At 34.8% G+C, this 15,546-nt stretch overlaps 1 protein-coding gene across 1 annotated transcript; it reads left to right on the forward strand.

The window, feature by feature from the left end:
* Positions 1-474: 474 nt before the first annotated feature.
* On the forward strand, positions 475-10,683 carry LOC121424696 (4-hydroxyphenylpyruvate dioxygenase-like protein). Its single transcript, XM_041620444.1, has 5 exons — positions 475-1,400; positions 1,953-2,140; positions 2,676-2,827; positions 5,077-5,222; positions 6,161-10,683. Exons 1-5 carry the CDS (start codon positions 574-576, stop codon positions 6,381-6,383), a joined length of 1,536 nt encoding a protein of 511 aa, XP_041476378.1. The 5' UTR covers positions 475-573; the 3' UTR covers positions 6,384-10,683.
* Positions 10,684-15,546: the final 4,863 nt, after the last annotated feature.

Raw genomic sequence — 15,546 nt, forward strand, 5'->3', positions numbered from 1 at the left:
TTAAAGTCATATGCAAGGGAGCTCATTGCAACTGATCACATTTCAACATTTTCACACGATCTATAGGCTACTCTGCCGATAAACCCATGGAAGCTTTAACATCCATAACAATAAGCGTATGTTTTGTTGACACCTCCCCTTTTTTTCTTTTTACTTAGAACATGTACGTTACTTTGAAATTAAAAAATATCCATCTCATTAACTTGCCCGCTTCTCTTACTTTCCGGCCACATCGGATTGTCTGTTAATTTTGGAACATTACATGTAGCACGTCATGTATCATACTTTTTAAATTTGATTTAAAAATAACTTGAAATTTGATAGAGAACATCGTTACATTTCCTTTTCAATAGATTATTTTTTCCTTTACATTCCCCTTCTGTTTTTTTTGTTTATTTTGCTTTTGCTTTTCCTATTTATTTATTTATTTATTATTTTTTTTTGGGGGGGGAATGGGGGATTTCAAAACATAATTGGATGTTATCTAATTGAGATACTTGAGGGAGTTTGTCGGTGAAGAGGCGTAGATGGCGCTAATGATTTACGGTATTACGAAATCTCAGAAATTATTTCATGAAGATGGCAGCCTCCTGTGTCCATCATGTGCAATTAGCTGTGAGAAACGGGTCCCGATATGTGCATAAATTGATATCAAATGTCAATTTTAAGCTATTTGCAGAGAGGAGAGATGTGGACAGCACTGACTGGGTGCTCAGAAGTGGGTCATCTATATTTGTAGTGAGTGAACATCGAGCTGAAGTCTTACGGAACCCGGCATCGCAAGTTCCCCGGAACTCCGGGCGAGATGATTGCTCCGCCAACCCGCTGACGTCACCCACCATGACACCTGCATTTTCTACACGGCTTTCAGAAGTTCATCATCTAGGATACGTATCACCACCTATTTCAACTCATAATCTGCGTTTAGAATTGCCATCTAGTGCTCTTGGAAATATAGATACAGTTTGCAATGTCGCTTTTGAAGTGTGTAATGTTTCTGCAACAGTAGAACTTGCGCAGAAAGGAGGCGCTAAAGTTTTGCTAGAACCAACGTTAATCAAAGACTCAAGTGGATATGTGACTGTTGCTGCAATCAAATCTTGTGTTGGGAATGTGGTACATACAATTCTAAATACAGAACATTATGATGGTGTATTTTTACCTGGATTTAGTAAAGTATCGGATTTGGATTTGTGCAATAATTCCATTTCATCACACAACATTTGCGATGACTCTCCACAAAGTTGTCAGTCAGACATTGATGATCATGTAAAGCCTGAATCAAAGGAAACCGTAACACATTTTGATCATGTTACATTTGCCATTCCAACGGGATCTTCAAATAAAGTTCTAGATTGGTATGAAAAATGTTTTGGGATGAGGAGATTTTGGTTGGATAGGTAAGATCAAGATTTAATGAAAGTTTTGTACAATGTTAGTTTAGCAATCCTTATAAAAGTCAAATGAAGATGACAACAGAGTTTGTTATGAATCGCGATATCATGATTTCAATTGAATTTGTTTTATACTTCACTGATCTGCAAAACATGGCCATCAGCATAGCTAGATGAATGAATAACCGAGAATGTATTTTGAGGAGTAATATATAGGCCTATGAAGTAGAACAGAATTACTAAAAATTTTCAGAGTATTCTCATATGTCCCGAATATTCATCCACAAAAGAAAAATGACTAAGGTACATGTAGAGCTAATGCTGAATTAAAAATGCCGAGCCAATTTTAACTCAAAAATTGAAATTTCCTGCATAAAGTATAGTAAATCAAGGTATCGTAGGGCCCTGTGTAATGTATCAAGGCTGTTTTGTTTACTGTTTTTGTTTACACTTTAATATTTTTAATGTAGTGACATAATAGAGCTACTAGTACTTAGAGATCAAAGTTACAGATGAGTCATTTCAGAGGAACAACTAACATTTTCTTTTCTTCTGTAGAAACGAAGACAAGTTAGAAGGATTCCTGGTTCGAGGGAGCAATGTAGGTCTGCGGATGAAGGCCATGGAATACTGGAGGTGTGCAGAAACTGGTTTGGTTTTCTCTGAGAAGTCTAGCAATGAGAGAAGGAATCACAGACAAGGAACAAACATGATGTTTGTTGTAGCTGAGGCTCTACCAGAACAAGGTATTGCTATGTTATGATTAACAGACAGGATGGTGCTAGATGGGGCATGGCATCAATCCCTCTGATATTTTGAATGAAAGGGAGAGGGAAAATATGAAAAGGGAAGAATGAAAGAATAATGATAATATGGGCATATTTAACCAGGGTAGCCACTTCATTTTGGAAAACTGTTCTACCAGTGGGCCCTTGCTATTATTAGAAGAAAGAAAGAGTTTGGATATTGAATCCATTCCCCATTCTACAACAGACCCATCTAATCCAGACGGAAAGTTGTTTCCAATCAAGAAAAATAATCCAGTTTATGTTACTGTGGAAACTCTAATTATGTAACTTTTATTTGACATTTAGGAATCAAGTGAACTGAATTAAAGTTCAAATATCAGAGTGTTTGGATATTAGAACTATGAAAAAAAGCAATGTCAGTACTTACAGTCTTACTTTCATTGTATAGCTTGGGAATTCTGCTAGTCGAGAGGTTATGCAATATTTGACAATGAAATCAGCAAGTCTTTAAATATTCTTTCCTTGCTTCTAGGACCTAATCAAGTTGAGACGTTCATACAGCAGCATGGTGGGCCTGGCGTTCAACACATTGGTCTCTATGCACCTGATATCGAGTACACAGTGGCCTTACTGAAGGAGCGAGGTTTGGACTTCATGGTTCCTCCAAGCACTTACTACACTGAGGTTAGTATATGACACTGGGGAATGTTTAAGTTAGGTGTTCAAATCTGTTGTTGATTTTTTTTTTTTTTGGGGGGGGGGATATCTACACCAGCCATAGCACCAGACTTGAAATGAGGTGTTGATTTCAGGGTGCCTCCAAGCACTTGCATCACTGAGATGAGCAAATGACACTTCAATTTTGATGTTAAAGGAGAATGAAACCTTTGGAACAATTAGGCTTGTGTCAAAACAGAAAAATCTAAGAATAAGAACAAAGAAAGTTTGAGAAAAATCGGACAAATAATGATAAAGTTATAAGCATTTGAATACGGTATTGCAATCACTAATGCTAAGGAGATCCTCCTATTGGCAATGCGACAAGGATGTTTGATGTCACATGTGAACAACTTTCTGGTGATGGACTATAAAATGCCCCCAAAATGATTCTTTTTGCTTTTTCTTATGGTGATACAAACTCTTCATCCATGATGTATTCTTTAAAAATCTGTATTACATGCCCTCCTATAGAAAGAAAACATGATCTACTGATGGATGTGATAAGAGAGGCAGTTTAAGTGAAAAATATGCTAAAGTAATGGGGAGAGTTGTTCACAAGTGACATCACACATCTTTGTCGCATTGCCAATGTGAGGATCTCCATAGCTTTAGTGATCGCAATATTCAAATGCTGATCACTTTTTCATTATTTGTCTGATTTTTCTCAAACTTTCATTGATCTGTTTCTTTGATTTTTCTGTTTTCAAACAAGCTATCTTGTTCAAAAGGTTTCATTCTCCTTTAACATCTGGTGTTGAGTGATACTTACACCAGTCATAACACCAAACTTGAAAGTAGGCTGGTGTTTAGATTGATGTCACTAGGTGCTGAACAACTGCCAGAAGAGGCATCCATATGAAATACTTCAAGAATAAGAAGGTATCATTAAGCCAATAGATTTAACTAATTTTTTCTATTCCAAATAATTTTGTTATCCTGGAACCTGGCCTTGGCCTTGATGATAATGTGGCCTTGTCCTTGGCCTCGGTTGTCTAGGCCTTTTTCTTATAGTTCCAAAGTCCTTTGGATTGGCCTCAAACAGTCTTTCCTTGGTGTTGGCCTGAACTTTCAGGCCTGGTGCACAACACTGACCATAGCAGGAATAGTAGTAGGCTTAGCCTACTGAATCACGCTCTCAGCATCAACACAATCTTTGCCCAGTTTTAAAGTCAACTCTTTGAACTTCCAAGGACTTGCACATTTTTGTCTCACCTGCATAGCAGAGTGAGACTATAGGCGCCGCTTTCAACATTCAACGGCGGCGGCGGCGGCGTCAACATCAAATCTTAACCTGAGGTTAAGTTTTTGAAATGACACCATAACTTTGAAAGTATATAGACCTAATTCATGAAACTTGGCCATAAGGTTAATCAAGTATTACTGAACATCCTATTAGAGTTTCATGTCACATGACCAAGGTCAAAGGTCATTTAGGGTCAATGAACTTAGACCATGTTGGAGGAATCAACATCAAAATCTTAACCTGAGGTTAAGTTTTTGAAATGACGTCATAACTTATAAAGTATATGGACCTAGTTCATGAAACTTAGACAGACATAAGGTTAATCAAGTATCACTGAATATCCTGCATGAGTTTTATGTCACATGACCAAGGTCAAAGGTCATTTAGGGTCAATGAACTTTGGCCAAATTGGGGGTATCTGTTGAATTCCCATCATAACTTTGAAAGTTTATGGATCTGATTCATGAAACTTGGACATGATAGTAATCAAGCATCACTGAACATTTTGTGCAAGTTTCAGGTCTCATGATTAAGGTCAAAGGTCATTTAGGGTCAATGAACTTTGGCCATGTTGGGTTTTTTTGTTGGATACCATATCTCTGTAAGTTTATTGGTCTAGTTCATAAAAAGTGGACATACAAGAGTAACCATGTATCACTGAACATCTTGTGTGAGTTAGAGTAGTTATCAAAGTCAGCACAGCTGCTATATTGAACTGCATGATGCAGGTGAGACGGCCAGAGGCATTCCACTTGTTCTATAAACATACTTGTATGTATTTCTATTCTTTATGACAAACTGAATTTGTATGAATTAATGTTTACAAAAATGACTAAATCGCTGAAATGGAAGAAAATAAATGTATATAGAGAAGAGGTACATGTATTATTCCAAATGATGAGAGGGTGATTCAATCTACACAGGACATTAAAAGTTTAAACAACACCTTTGAATGAAAATGTGTCTATAGGTTGGAAAGCTGGAGGAGATGAAAGTGGTAGGGAAGGATCCATCCGCCCTCAAGGAACTTGGCATCTTACTTGATGCAGAAGATTTCCAAGACTACATAGATGATGATGCCCAGGATAGATTGGATTTGGAGGACCCTAAAATCAGGTAAACACAGAATTTTTTCGAAAACAATGTAAAGCTGAAGTTCCTCTTGGGATGGATGGAAACTCCAAGGTTCAGTCCACCCCAACAACAATCTAATTTGAATAAAAAGAGCAAACTTTCCATTACTCTGACAATGTTACCAAAATCGGATGTTAAACAGGAAACAATGTCAATTTTAGAGTTTTACCTGTTCACCCCCCCCCCTAAAAAAAACCTGCAGCAAAGTTGAGAGATGATGTTGTCTCACACTCACTATTTTGTAAGTACATGTATTGTATAATATTTATATTTGTGTAGATTTGACAAGGAGGAAGAAGCACAACAAAATGAATCCAACAATGATTCACATACAAGTAATGAGTGAAGAACTTAATATTTCATATATAATGCAAGTATTCACACAACTTTTCTTGTATATCACTTTCAAACATAACCCTTTACAATAAATTCTTCTGAACAATGCATGCAAGTGCTCACACAGCACTTTATTGACATCATTTTCAAGTGTAAATATGTAATCTACTTATCTGAACAATCCCACAGGCATCTTGTGCAAGTGTTCACACAGCTGTTCTTCATTGATATCAATTTCAAGATTAAACCTATGCTAATTTTCTAATCTGAACAACCGAATAGGTATCTTATGGAAGTGTTCACACAGCCCTTCTTCATCAATGTCACTTTAAACTTTGAAACATAAACCTCTATTATTCGTCTAATCTGAACAACCCCACAGGTGTCTTAGGCAAGTGTTCACACAGCCCTTCTATATTGATATAAATTTCAACTTTCAAGCAGAAACCTTTAATAATCTAATATGAACAACCCCACAGGCATCCTATGCAAGTGTTCACACAGCCCTTCTTCATTGATATAAATTTTAACTTTTATTTGAATCACAAATGTTTAATAATCTTCTATTCTGAACAACCCCACAGGTATCTAATGCAAGTGTTCACACGGCCCTTCTTTGATCGAGATACATTCTTCCTGGAGGTGATCCAGAGGCAGGGAGCTTGTGGGTTCGGCGCAGGCAATATAAAAGCTCTCTGGAGATCCGTTGAGGCTTACATGGTGCAGAAAGAGGCTTCGGAGAAGGAGGCCCAGGAGGAGCCTTCCGAGAAGGAGCCAGAAAAATCAAACGAGTACTTACATTACTAGGCTTCAAGGCTCTTTGATCAGATATTATTTTTGGATGATAATATACAATGCATGTGCGAATGAGGATTGATTGGAAATAAATTCCATTTTGATTTTCGGTACTGTTGTTGTGTTTGATCAACAACCTTGCCACTAATGTTAACCGAGACTAGAGCTTGCAATTTTCAAGATTTTATGATGTAGAATTCCTTCAGAGTTTGCTTTACTAAATTATGTAGGTGGTCAAAAATCAATGTGAATTACTGAGCTCATGCTTGTTTGTCATATGATAATTTTCTATGTGATTATTTATTTCCCTTCTGATTGATATGACTGATCAATAATTAATAAAAAAAATTCTTTGGCAGTTGCCTTCATTCGCAATTTTTTAAACCTCTTCCCCATATAAAGGGTATTTGCAATTTTCTCTAATGTTTGCAAGATTTTATGATCACTCATTTTTCAAATACAATTTACTGGAATGAATTAGATGTCATTGATGCAGCTCAGTGTCATATGTATGAAATTGTTTTATTCATAATAAAAAAGTATTTAGTTTAACTCTTTTTACTTAGATCACATCATTAGTTTCAACTCTGATAAAAAAATAATTTATTTGTTGTATATTTCCTGGCTCTTTGGTAGGTTCAGATTTGTCTTCCCACTAAATATGCAAGGTTTATGTAATCTAAATTAAATGAAATGTAATGATTTTTTATTTCACTTGGTCATATTTCCTGAAGATGTTTTTACTATTGATGGATTGAGATTACATTTCATTATGTTGCAAATGGTGCTGTTATGTCTTCACATTTGAAGGAAAAATTCTATCTCCAGTGTTTGCTACGTATTCGATTTTCCCATGAAAATTTGGCATGGTGAAAATTCAACTGAATCAGCTGTGCTCTGAATATGTCCATGTCTAATCTTGGACTTGTATCAAAAGTTTTGATATGGAAACAGAAATAAAATATTTTCTTCTCTCCCTATTTTGAGCCAAGCAAAAGTGGTATTTTTCTGAAATGTCTCTTTCTTGAAAGTTTTGCTGCATCCATAGTCTATATTTATTTCATCATTCATGAATATCCAGTTTCATTTTGCAATATTCAGTCCTCATATGTTACTCTGTAAACTTTACCTTGAATTATTTAACTTATGAAACATATTATGGTAATATTGTAGAAGTGCAATCCGGATGATGGGTGGACAACTTCTCTTAACATATCTTGAGGGTGGCAGTGCCCCACGAGGATTCCACCCTGCTAGCTGCCACTCAGAGGTTTTTTCTCACAACATAGTATTAATCATACTTTCGCTAACCCCGTACTATCCTAACCCCTGTCCCCTTGCTATAATTTTTCCTTATCTCGCAAGCCAAGTTTTCTGCCTAACCCCAGCTATAAAGGAAATGCTTGCTTTTCCCACCAAAAAATCAGTAATCCCTGAACTTTTATGACTTCTGAGTGCAAGGTTCTTTTTTAATCCGATCTTGGATTTCTTAGGAAAAATTGAATAATGCCTTTCCGATCTGTCACAGTGGCACTTCTATGGACAAAGATTCTTAATATTGAAATAGAAATTGAATTGCATCTTCCCATGTTCATATTTTGTACATGTAAATGTAGACCTAGGGCATTTCATAGATTTATATGGTTGAGTTCATTGTCATTCTTTTGTTCCCCACGAGAAATGTTGTGTGTGAATATTGACCAAAGGGGCGTAAAAAACAAAACTTATAAACTGTACAAGTATGTGATTTGTCTTACGAACTGTTCCCCATCTATCAGGTGAGGAGAGAAAAAATGTTATGCAATGTACTTTGAAATATTATGCAGAAATAGCCTGTTTCTTGGAAAACATGGGAGGGCTATCACATTTTGCTTGATACTTCATGAAAGAATATAGTTATTTATGCAGAATATGTTATTTTGCCAACCTTAGTAAGGATGGCCTGAAACAAATTAAAAAAGAAATTGAACTAAAAAAAAAAATTGAATTTTATTGTATATTCAGTTGGTGCAGATGTGTTTGTATGATATTTAAGTAGTTGTGAAGTCCTGATGAAGTTATGGTAGAGATATTTGAATGAGTTGATATGTAAGGAAAGCTAGGAGGAACGAGAGATGGGTTAATGCCACCGCGCACCTTACGATAGGTCTGCGACCCAATTTTAGAATACAATGCCTTAACATATGATGGGAATATCAAGACATGGAATGTCGTGCTGTGCAAGTTCTAAACCCATGTTCTAACCTTTGTTTGAATCCGTTGTGATGTTACCTTCCGTATTAGAATAAAAGCAAATTCAATATCTAATCATGACTATGCCAAAGCATGCACAATCGGCTAGTATTTGAAACCAATTTGGCCTTTACTTCAAAATAAAGGCTTGCAGGTCACCAAAGTCATTATGTTGATGTTCTTACAGTTATTTTTAACCATGAATAAAAAGATTATATTCATTATTTTTTTCTTAGACAAGCAAAATGTGATTTGTTCCAATATCCGATTGTAAACCAGGCGTATGGTGAGTGGAGAAAGAAAAAGAAGGGGTGGAAAAGCAAGTGAGAGGCAGCTACTGTCAACTTTGCATATAATATACAAGTTGACTGCATTGACTTCATAATTGTTAATGGTAGTGATTTTTTTTTATCTTATTGTTAAGAAAGCATGAATGCTTGTAAGCAAGCAGCCAGAGGACTGACGGCTTCAGGTCCTCTCTGTTGGACATTGTAATGAGGATAAATGCCTTGCCAAAAGGGCACTAGCGCACCAAGTGGGAATCGAACCCGGGTCACCGGAATCCAAACCCTCCGCTCTACCGATTGAGCTATAGAACTTGAAATCAGGCATACAATTATTCATTAACTTTTGCGTTAGGGGACCCTGTGCTCGCTGTTGAATATTATTTGATTTCAGCAAAATACACATCTTCCTTCCATGCTTACACAAGTACATTAATAACAGCCTAGTTATTGGAGTGTTCTAGCATTCTTAATGGGGGGGGGGGCATGGGAACAGATTTATTGCCCCCCCCCCCCATATAATTTTGCTTACCTTTTTTGGTTACCATTTTTTATAGTGACAGCTTTTTTAGAAAATGGTGCTGACCTTTCAATTCTTTGTTCCCCTTTTTTAATTTGTCCGATAAACTGTGCCCTCTTCACAAAGTTTTACTCGAGTATGCCACTGATTGAGCGGAATGGGTTAAAAGGTGAGGAAATTAAAAAAAGAAGAAAAAAATCTGTCATGTTCCGTCATCAACAAAGATAAATCAAATACATTTCCATGACTTTACATTGCAGAGCCATAGATAAAAGTGAAAGGAAGAGGTACAGTGGCTTGTTATTAAAGAAACATGTAAATTCCAGTGGATGTTTAATTAAAGGAACAAGAATGGTGACAACAAACTGCTTTGCAGTTGATATTGTTTTGAGGGAAAATGGTCTGAATTTGCAGCTTAAAGGCTGTGACTGAGTCTTAAATTGTGCAGCATTCTATTACCAGCTCATACAACAAGTTGTAAATGTGCTAGACTTCTCTCAAGACCCATTTGTTGATTTGAGTTTCAACCGGGTCTGTACCTGGAGACTATCAAAAAAACTTACAGGGACTTAGGATAATTTGTCTCTTCAATGCAGAAAATGTCTTGATTTATATTTTGATTAATAAAGACTGAAAGAAAAATAAAGTGCAATGGGTGATGTGACTTTGCCATCACATTCATATCATTCTAAATATTAGAATACCACCTTTAAACCATAACAATCACATAAACAACCAACAAACACACTCATTGAAAAGGTATTATTATGTGAGTTGTGCAGCTGCTTTTAATATATTTAAAAAATTGACAATGTCAAAGAAGAAAAATAAAATCAGTTATAAAAATCACATTATATCGTATCCAGAGGCTACATGTATATAAAGGTATACAGATACATGTATTGTATGCCAAATTATGACCGATACAATTAATGTTACACTCAAAGGAGGGAATAGTCACATGAATTGGTCATGACATCAGTTAATCATATACAATTTCTACGATTGATCGAAGAGTGCATAGTTTGCAATTGTTTAGCAAATGGTGCATCATTTATGATCACTTTGACAATAAAAATAAAGATACTTTTTGTAAGATTAAGCAATGTTTAAAATACTGGACTAAATAAATGTTTGGACCAACCAAATATATACAATGTTTACTTACATGTACACTAGATGAATTTCAGCATAGAATTCTATGATTATCTGGCAATCAGACCAAAAAAGGCTCTAAACATTATCTTTCTTCTTTTTCAAGAAAAACAAAATTCCCCCCTCCCCCCCAAAAAGAGAACAATTTGCATTGACGTATTGCATTTTGTTCAGTCACTGCACAATTTGGTACTTAAATGTACTAAATGTAACAATTTATGATGTGTTACATGTTTCTTTATTACATTTCAATTCTTATAACTGTATTTTTTTCATGGATTTTGTCTACTGTTTTGTTGGAAATGAGAAAAAAATAAAACTGAAATGATTTCTGATGCATTTGTATACATGCACGCTTTGAATCACAATTTTGTTTTATATTATCAAGAAACTTGTTACTGTTCCTTTTCTCTCAAGTATAAACAAACAAAGAGCCATGCTTCTGGGAAAAAACAATTTTTTGAGAGAAACTTAAAAAGACAGAAGGGTGAAAATTTCAATTATTTTCCAAAGGTTTTTTTTTAAAGAGTAAATAAAGATCAACATCCATGCGATACTTGATATACATGTAATATGGGTGATCATCAAAGATATACAAATTTTTGTCCAAATCATATACAATACATGCAAATACAACATTTTACTGGTTCGTCGTGCCATGTAATATGCCAAAATAAAAAATCTTTGATAAATTTCGGGTGGAGCTAGTTTAATGTACTATATAATCATCATGCATGAGGAATCAATCCTGTGCCCTAGTCTCATAAGAGTTGTGATTGACCCAATCAATTTTCAACAACGAAAATCAATCATCCAGCATGCAAAGATGCCATTTCATAGGCCCAGATTCTGAAGTCACGGTTTAGTTTAGACCAGGGTCTCATTCTGTGCTAAAAGCCCAAAAATCCAAAATTTTGTTCATGTTGTATAAATCTCTTATGCTTACTATAATTCTGTTTCCTGTTGCTTTCATAATGAAGAAAAATACTTCAGTTATCATTCCCAGACAATTATGAACAATTTTAGAGTGTCAGATGAGTTAAAAAATTGGACTGTTAGGGATCTGTACCCTAATTGGCTCTCCATAGTTAAACTGCAACTTTAAACCAGGGTTTAATTTAAACTTGAGTTCAGTTTTAAATGCTCCTCTTTTTTAAATACAAAGGGACCATGTACAGATGGCTTTCTAATTGAGAGCTTTTGAGGACCGATTGGATCAATCGCAGTTCTTTGACCGATCAGGATGGACTTTTCTGTTAAATACGAAGAGTGCAAACACCTCCAAAATCAAGACCTGGGGCCCATAACACAAAGCTTAGCAATGATCATAGAACATTTTTCTACGATTGATTGCATTGACTACATTGTACAATCAATCGTAAAAATCATCAAGCATACGATCGATTGCTAGCCTTTGTGTTACGGGACCCTGGGGCCCATATTTGTGAATGAGCGATCAATCAGAACTATAAAAGCCAGCAACACAAAACAGCTAGAATTCATAATGGCCGGATAAGTGTTTGTAGATAATGTATCATCATGCATGCATCGCATCACTTTTACTCTTCTTTGTTTCAAAAGAGAAATTAAAGGCACTTAATATAAAGAATTATGACATGGATGGCCTTCCACTAATGAGATTGATAGGAACGATCACCTCTTTGTAAGATATACAAGTCATGTACTTCGAATAACATGCATAAAGCAAGTCCTAGAGTAATAACTACACAGAAAATGTTTTATCAAAGAAAAGTGTACACATTAATACCATGTATACATGTAGACATTCAAATAACCATTTTTCACCCTAAAATCGATGAAACAAGCAAACAATAAGTTTCCTTCTGTGTAACATTCAGATATTAAAGAATACAAGTGGATAGGAGTAACATGTTTGACCAAGAAGTTATATCAATATGGTTCTCTGAAAGAGAATCATTGTTTCAAAACAGTTTCAGTAACACATATGAAAAGTCAGTGTAGGAGAAATAACTGAACAGAAAATGTTTACCTAGACTTGTGAATAAATATAGTTAATTGCTCTTAATTCCAATGAAGCACAAAGCAAAAGTGGCTGCATAATATCCTTAACTACTCTCTGCATTAAAATAAATAAAATGAGAAAAAATATCAGCTATCAGCCATTGAATATAGAAGGTTGATTTAATATAGGGAGAATATTTATGATTGCATTACATAGCAGTGATAGCACAAAGAAATGAGTTGCTTTTTACATTTTGCAGTATACAAAATCTGCTATTTTATTTTGCCATGTGAGGACGGATAAAAAAATGAAACAAGTCTTATCAGAAAAAATTACCTGAGCTACTACAAAGCAATTTACAAAAAAAAATCCCCTCCCTTTTTCAATTTCATTGGGCCTTATTACTATGAAAAAGAAGTTCTTGATAAAGGTTAGTAATAATCCCTGTGTGACCTAAACTGAAAAAGGGTGGGATGAAAATCACATTCAGCTATTTATGTACAGGAAACTATTAAATCAAACATGAACATCTGTCATGTGAAAGTTTTACAGGGGGATCTCAACGAGTGTCGATTGCTTCCAAAATTGCTGCTGTGACCAATGCTGACCTAACACTATCAAATCAAGTTTGTCAAATACTAATATAGACCAATATTAACCCCATAAAAAGTGAAAGCCGTCATCAGAAAACTAGAAGTACATGTATCTCCGAATGTCTTCACTAACAAACACTCTCCAATGAGAGATATCCCTTGATCTGGAATCCGTTTCACAAAGAGTTGCAACTGTTGTAACTTCGCCACTATGGCAACTACCATGGCAACCTTGATTATGATTGGCTGCTGAGCCCTGTTGCCATGGTAGTTGCCATAATGGCAAAGATACAACAGTTGCAACTCTTTGTAAAACAGGGCCCTGGTTTACTAACACTCTCTTCTGTGAATAATTGTGCCACTTGGAAATATATATTTGATAATGCATTGTCAAAATATGAAACGGACATGCAACATACTAAAAACTAGAACTCTTCAAGTATACAGACAGAAACAGAAAAACACATTAAAAGGAACAAGAAGAAAACAATATGACACACTAATTGATTAATATGGCATAAACAAGGATTGATAAAGATTAAATCTTGTCTTTATAAAAAAGCTTTTTTAAGAAGAAAATCTACATATATATTGTATCAGTATATCTAAAACAAAATAAACATTGAACATAGCGAAAGTAAAACAAAATGCAACAAGTGATCAATGAAAATATACATGAATTCGTAACCATTTCCACAATAGAAAACTGTTCCCAGTAAATAATAAATGAAAGACACTAATATTCTATACTTTGCAAGTACAGAAAAAAGGGTGTATAATTATTACCGTTACGTGAAAACAAGACAAATCTAAAAAATAGTACTGCATGTATATACTACAAAAGTGAAAGACTATATGTTGTGAATAGTTTTATACTACTGATTATAGGTTATTTATCCAAAAACATTAAAGCACAGTTAGTGACTATTTTCAAAGGCCATAGATACATGTATTTTGCACACATGGATAAAACTGTTTCACAGATTTTTCATTGATTATTTGCACAAGAAAATGGCACTACCATTAATAACTCACACTTTAACAAAAGTTATTGGAAAGCCCCTAATATTAGGCATTTCATCTCCAAAACTAGAAAGGAACAAAATGAAGCAAACCCCATATTTAAGGGCCTTTTTAAATATATGACATACTCCTCTGCTATTAAATAATGCAATCTTTCTTGCATTCTTAATTTCTGCTTTCTGAACATGTGACCAATATCAGAGGAAAGCTATTTTGTAGCAAATTACGCACAAATTTACAAACAACCTAAAATACAGCAGTGAAAATAAGCTTCTTAAATCATCATTATCTTAACTGCAATGGTCAATAGCTTAACAATACAATTGAGCAGATTATTAACTTTTAACTAGTAACTTTTCAACTAGAACCCTAAAAGTCATCCAAAATACATCAGCAGAAACACAAAAATATTCAGCCCATTTTTTTTTATAAATTTTATTGCATCATTCATTTAATGGCTAAAATAAATGAATGAAAATGGTAACTAATTTCCTCAAATTGGCAACATAATTGACACCTCAGAATTCACAAACTTTAACTTGTCAATTATACACACCAACTGGCAAAAACTACAACAAACTGACAAAAGCTAATCGTTATTACCAATGACGGACCATCTTTCGAATTGGAGTCTGTTTCATTGGTCAGTTTCCTCAAATTGGCAATGCGATTGTCAACTCGGAATTGTGTGCTTCACATACCAAGTCACAAGCCGTAATTTGTCCATGATACAGACACACTAGCAAAAACTACTACAAACTGACAAAAGCTATAATGATGAACCCTCTGTCAGTTTGAATCCAATTTTGAAGGGGTGACTGAAGCATTAGGCATCAATCATTCCAAATTTACTTTGAATAATACACCAAATCTAAAAAAAAATATGAATATTACCGATTAAAGGGGAAAAAAGCTGATAAAATAAGGCTACAAATAATTCACTCTGAGAAAGTGGATATCCCACACTACACCTATGGCCACTTAAAACTTGCATTTAAAATGAAGCACATTAGTATGTTTTACAGTGTAGCCAATGCATCCAGCCTTTGAAGACAGCACACAAAATATATTGGCATCCTCCTTACATAAAAATACACCTAAATCTCATTCACATAAAGGAATGATAAAGAATTAATGTAAAATTTACATTATCAGAAAAAGGAAAAACAGGGAAATTATTGTAATTATTCATTTGTTACAAAAAGAAAAGATTTCTCTTCATTTAGGCAGACCAACATTACATGATTTATAGTTTTTAAAGCCTGACAAAATTCTAGGGTATATCCTGATACTTTTGAGTCATTTGTCATGGTCAAAAGTCTTAATTTCTAAGAAAATCTTCCTGTCGGTGTCTACAAGAAAAATTGACATTTCTTAAGTGCTC

Source organism: Lytechinus variegatus, chromosome 12 (genome assembly GCF_018143015.1).
Source record: "Lytechinus variegatus isolate NC3 chromosome 12, Lvar_3.0, whole genome shotgun sequence".
NCBI lineage: Eukaryota > Metazoa > Echinodermata > Echinoidea > Temnopleuroida > Toxopneustidae > Lytechinus > Lytechinus variegatus.

Excerpts from the sequence above, each read along its gene's own strand:
- LOC121424696 (XM_041620444.1), top strand. The coding sequence starts at position 574 with ATGAAGATGGCAGCCTCCTGTGTCCATCATGTGCAATTAGCTGTGAGA. Across the intron at positions 1,401-1,952 it reads AGGAGATTTTGGTTGGATAG|AAACGAAGACAAGTTAGAAG; the intron begins GTAAGATCAAGA and ends TTTCTTCTGTAG. Across the intron at positions 5,223-6,160 it reads TTGGAGGACCCTAAAATCAG|GTATCTAATGCAAGTGTTCA; the intron begins GTAAACACAGAA and ends ACAACCCCACAG.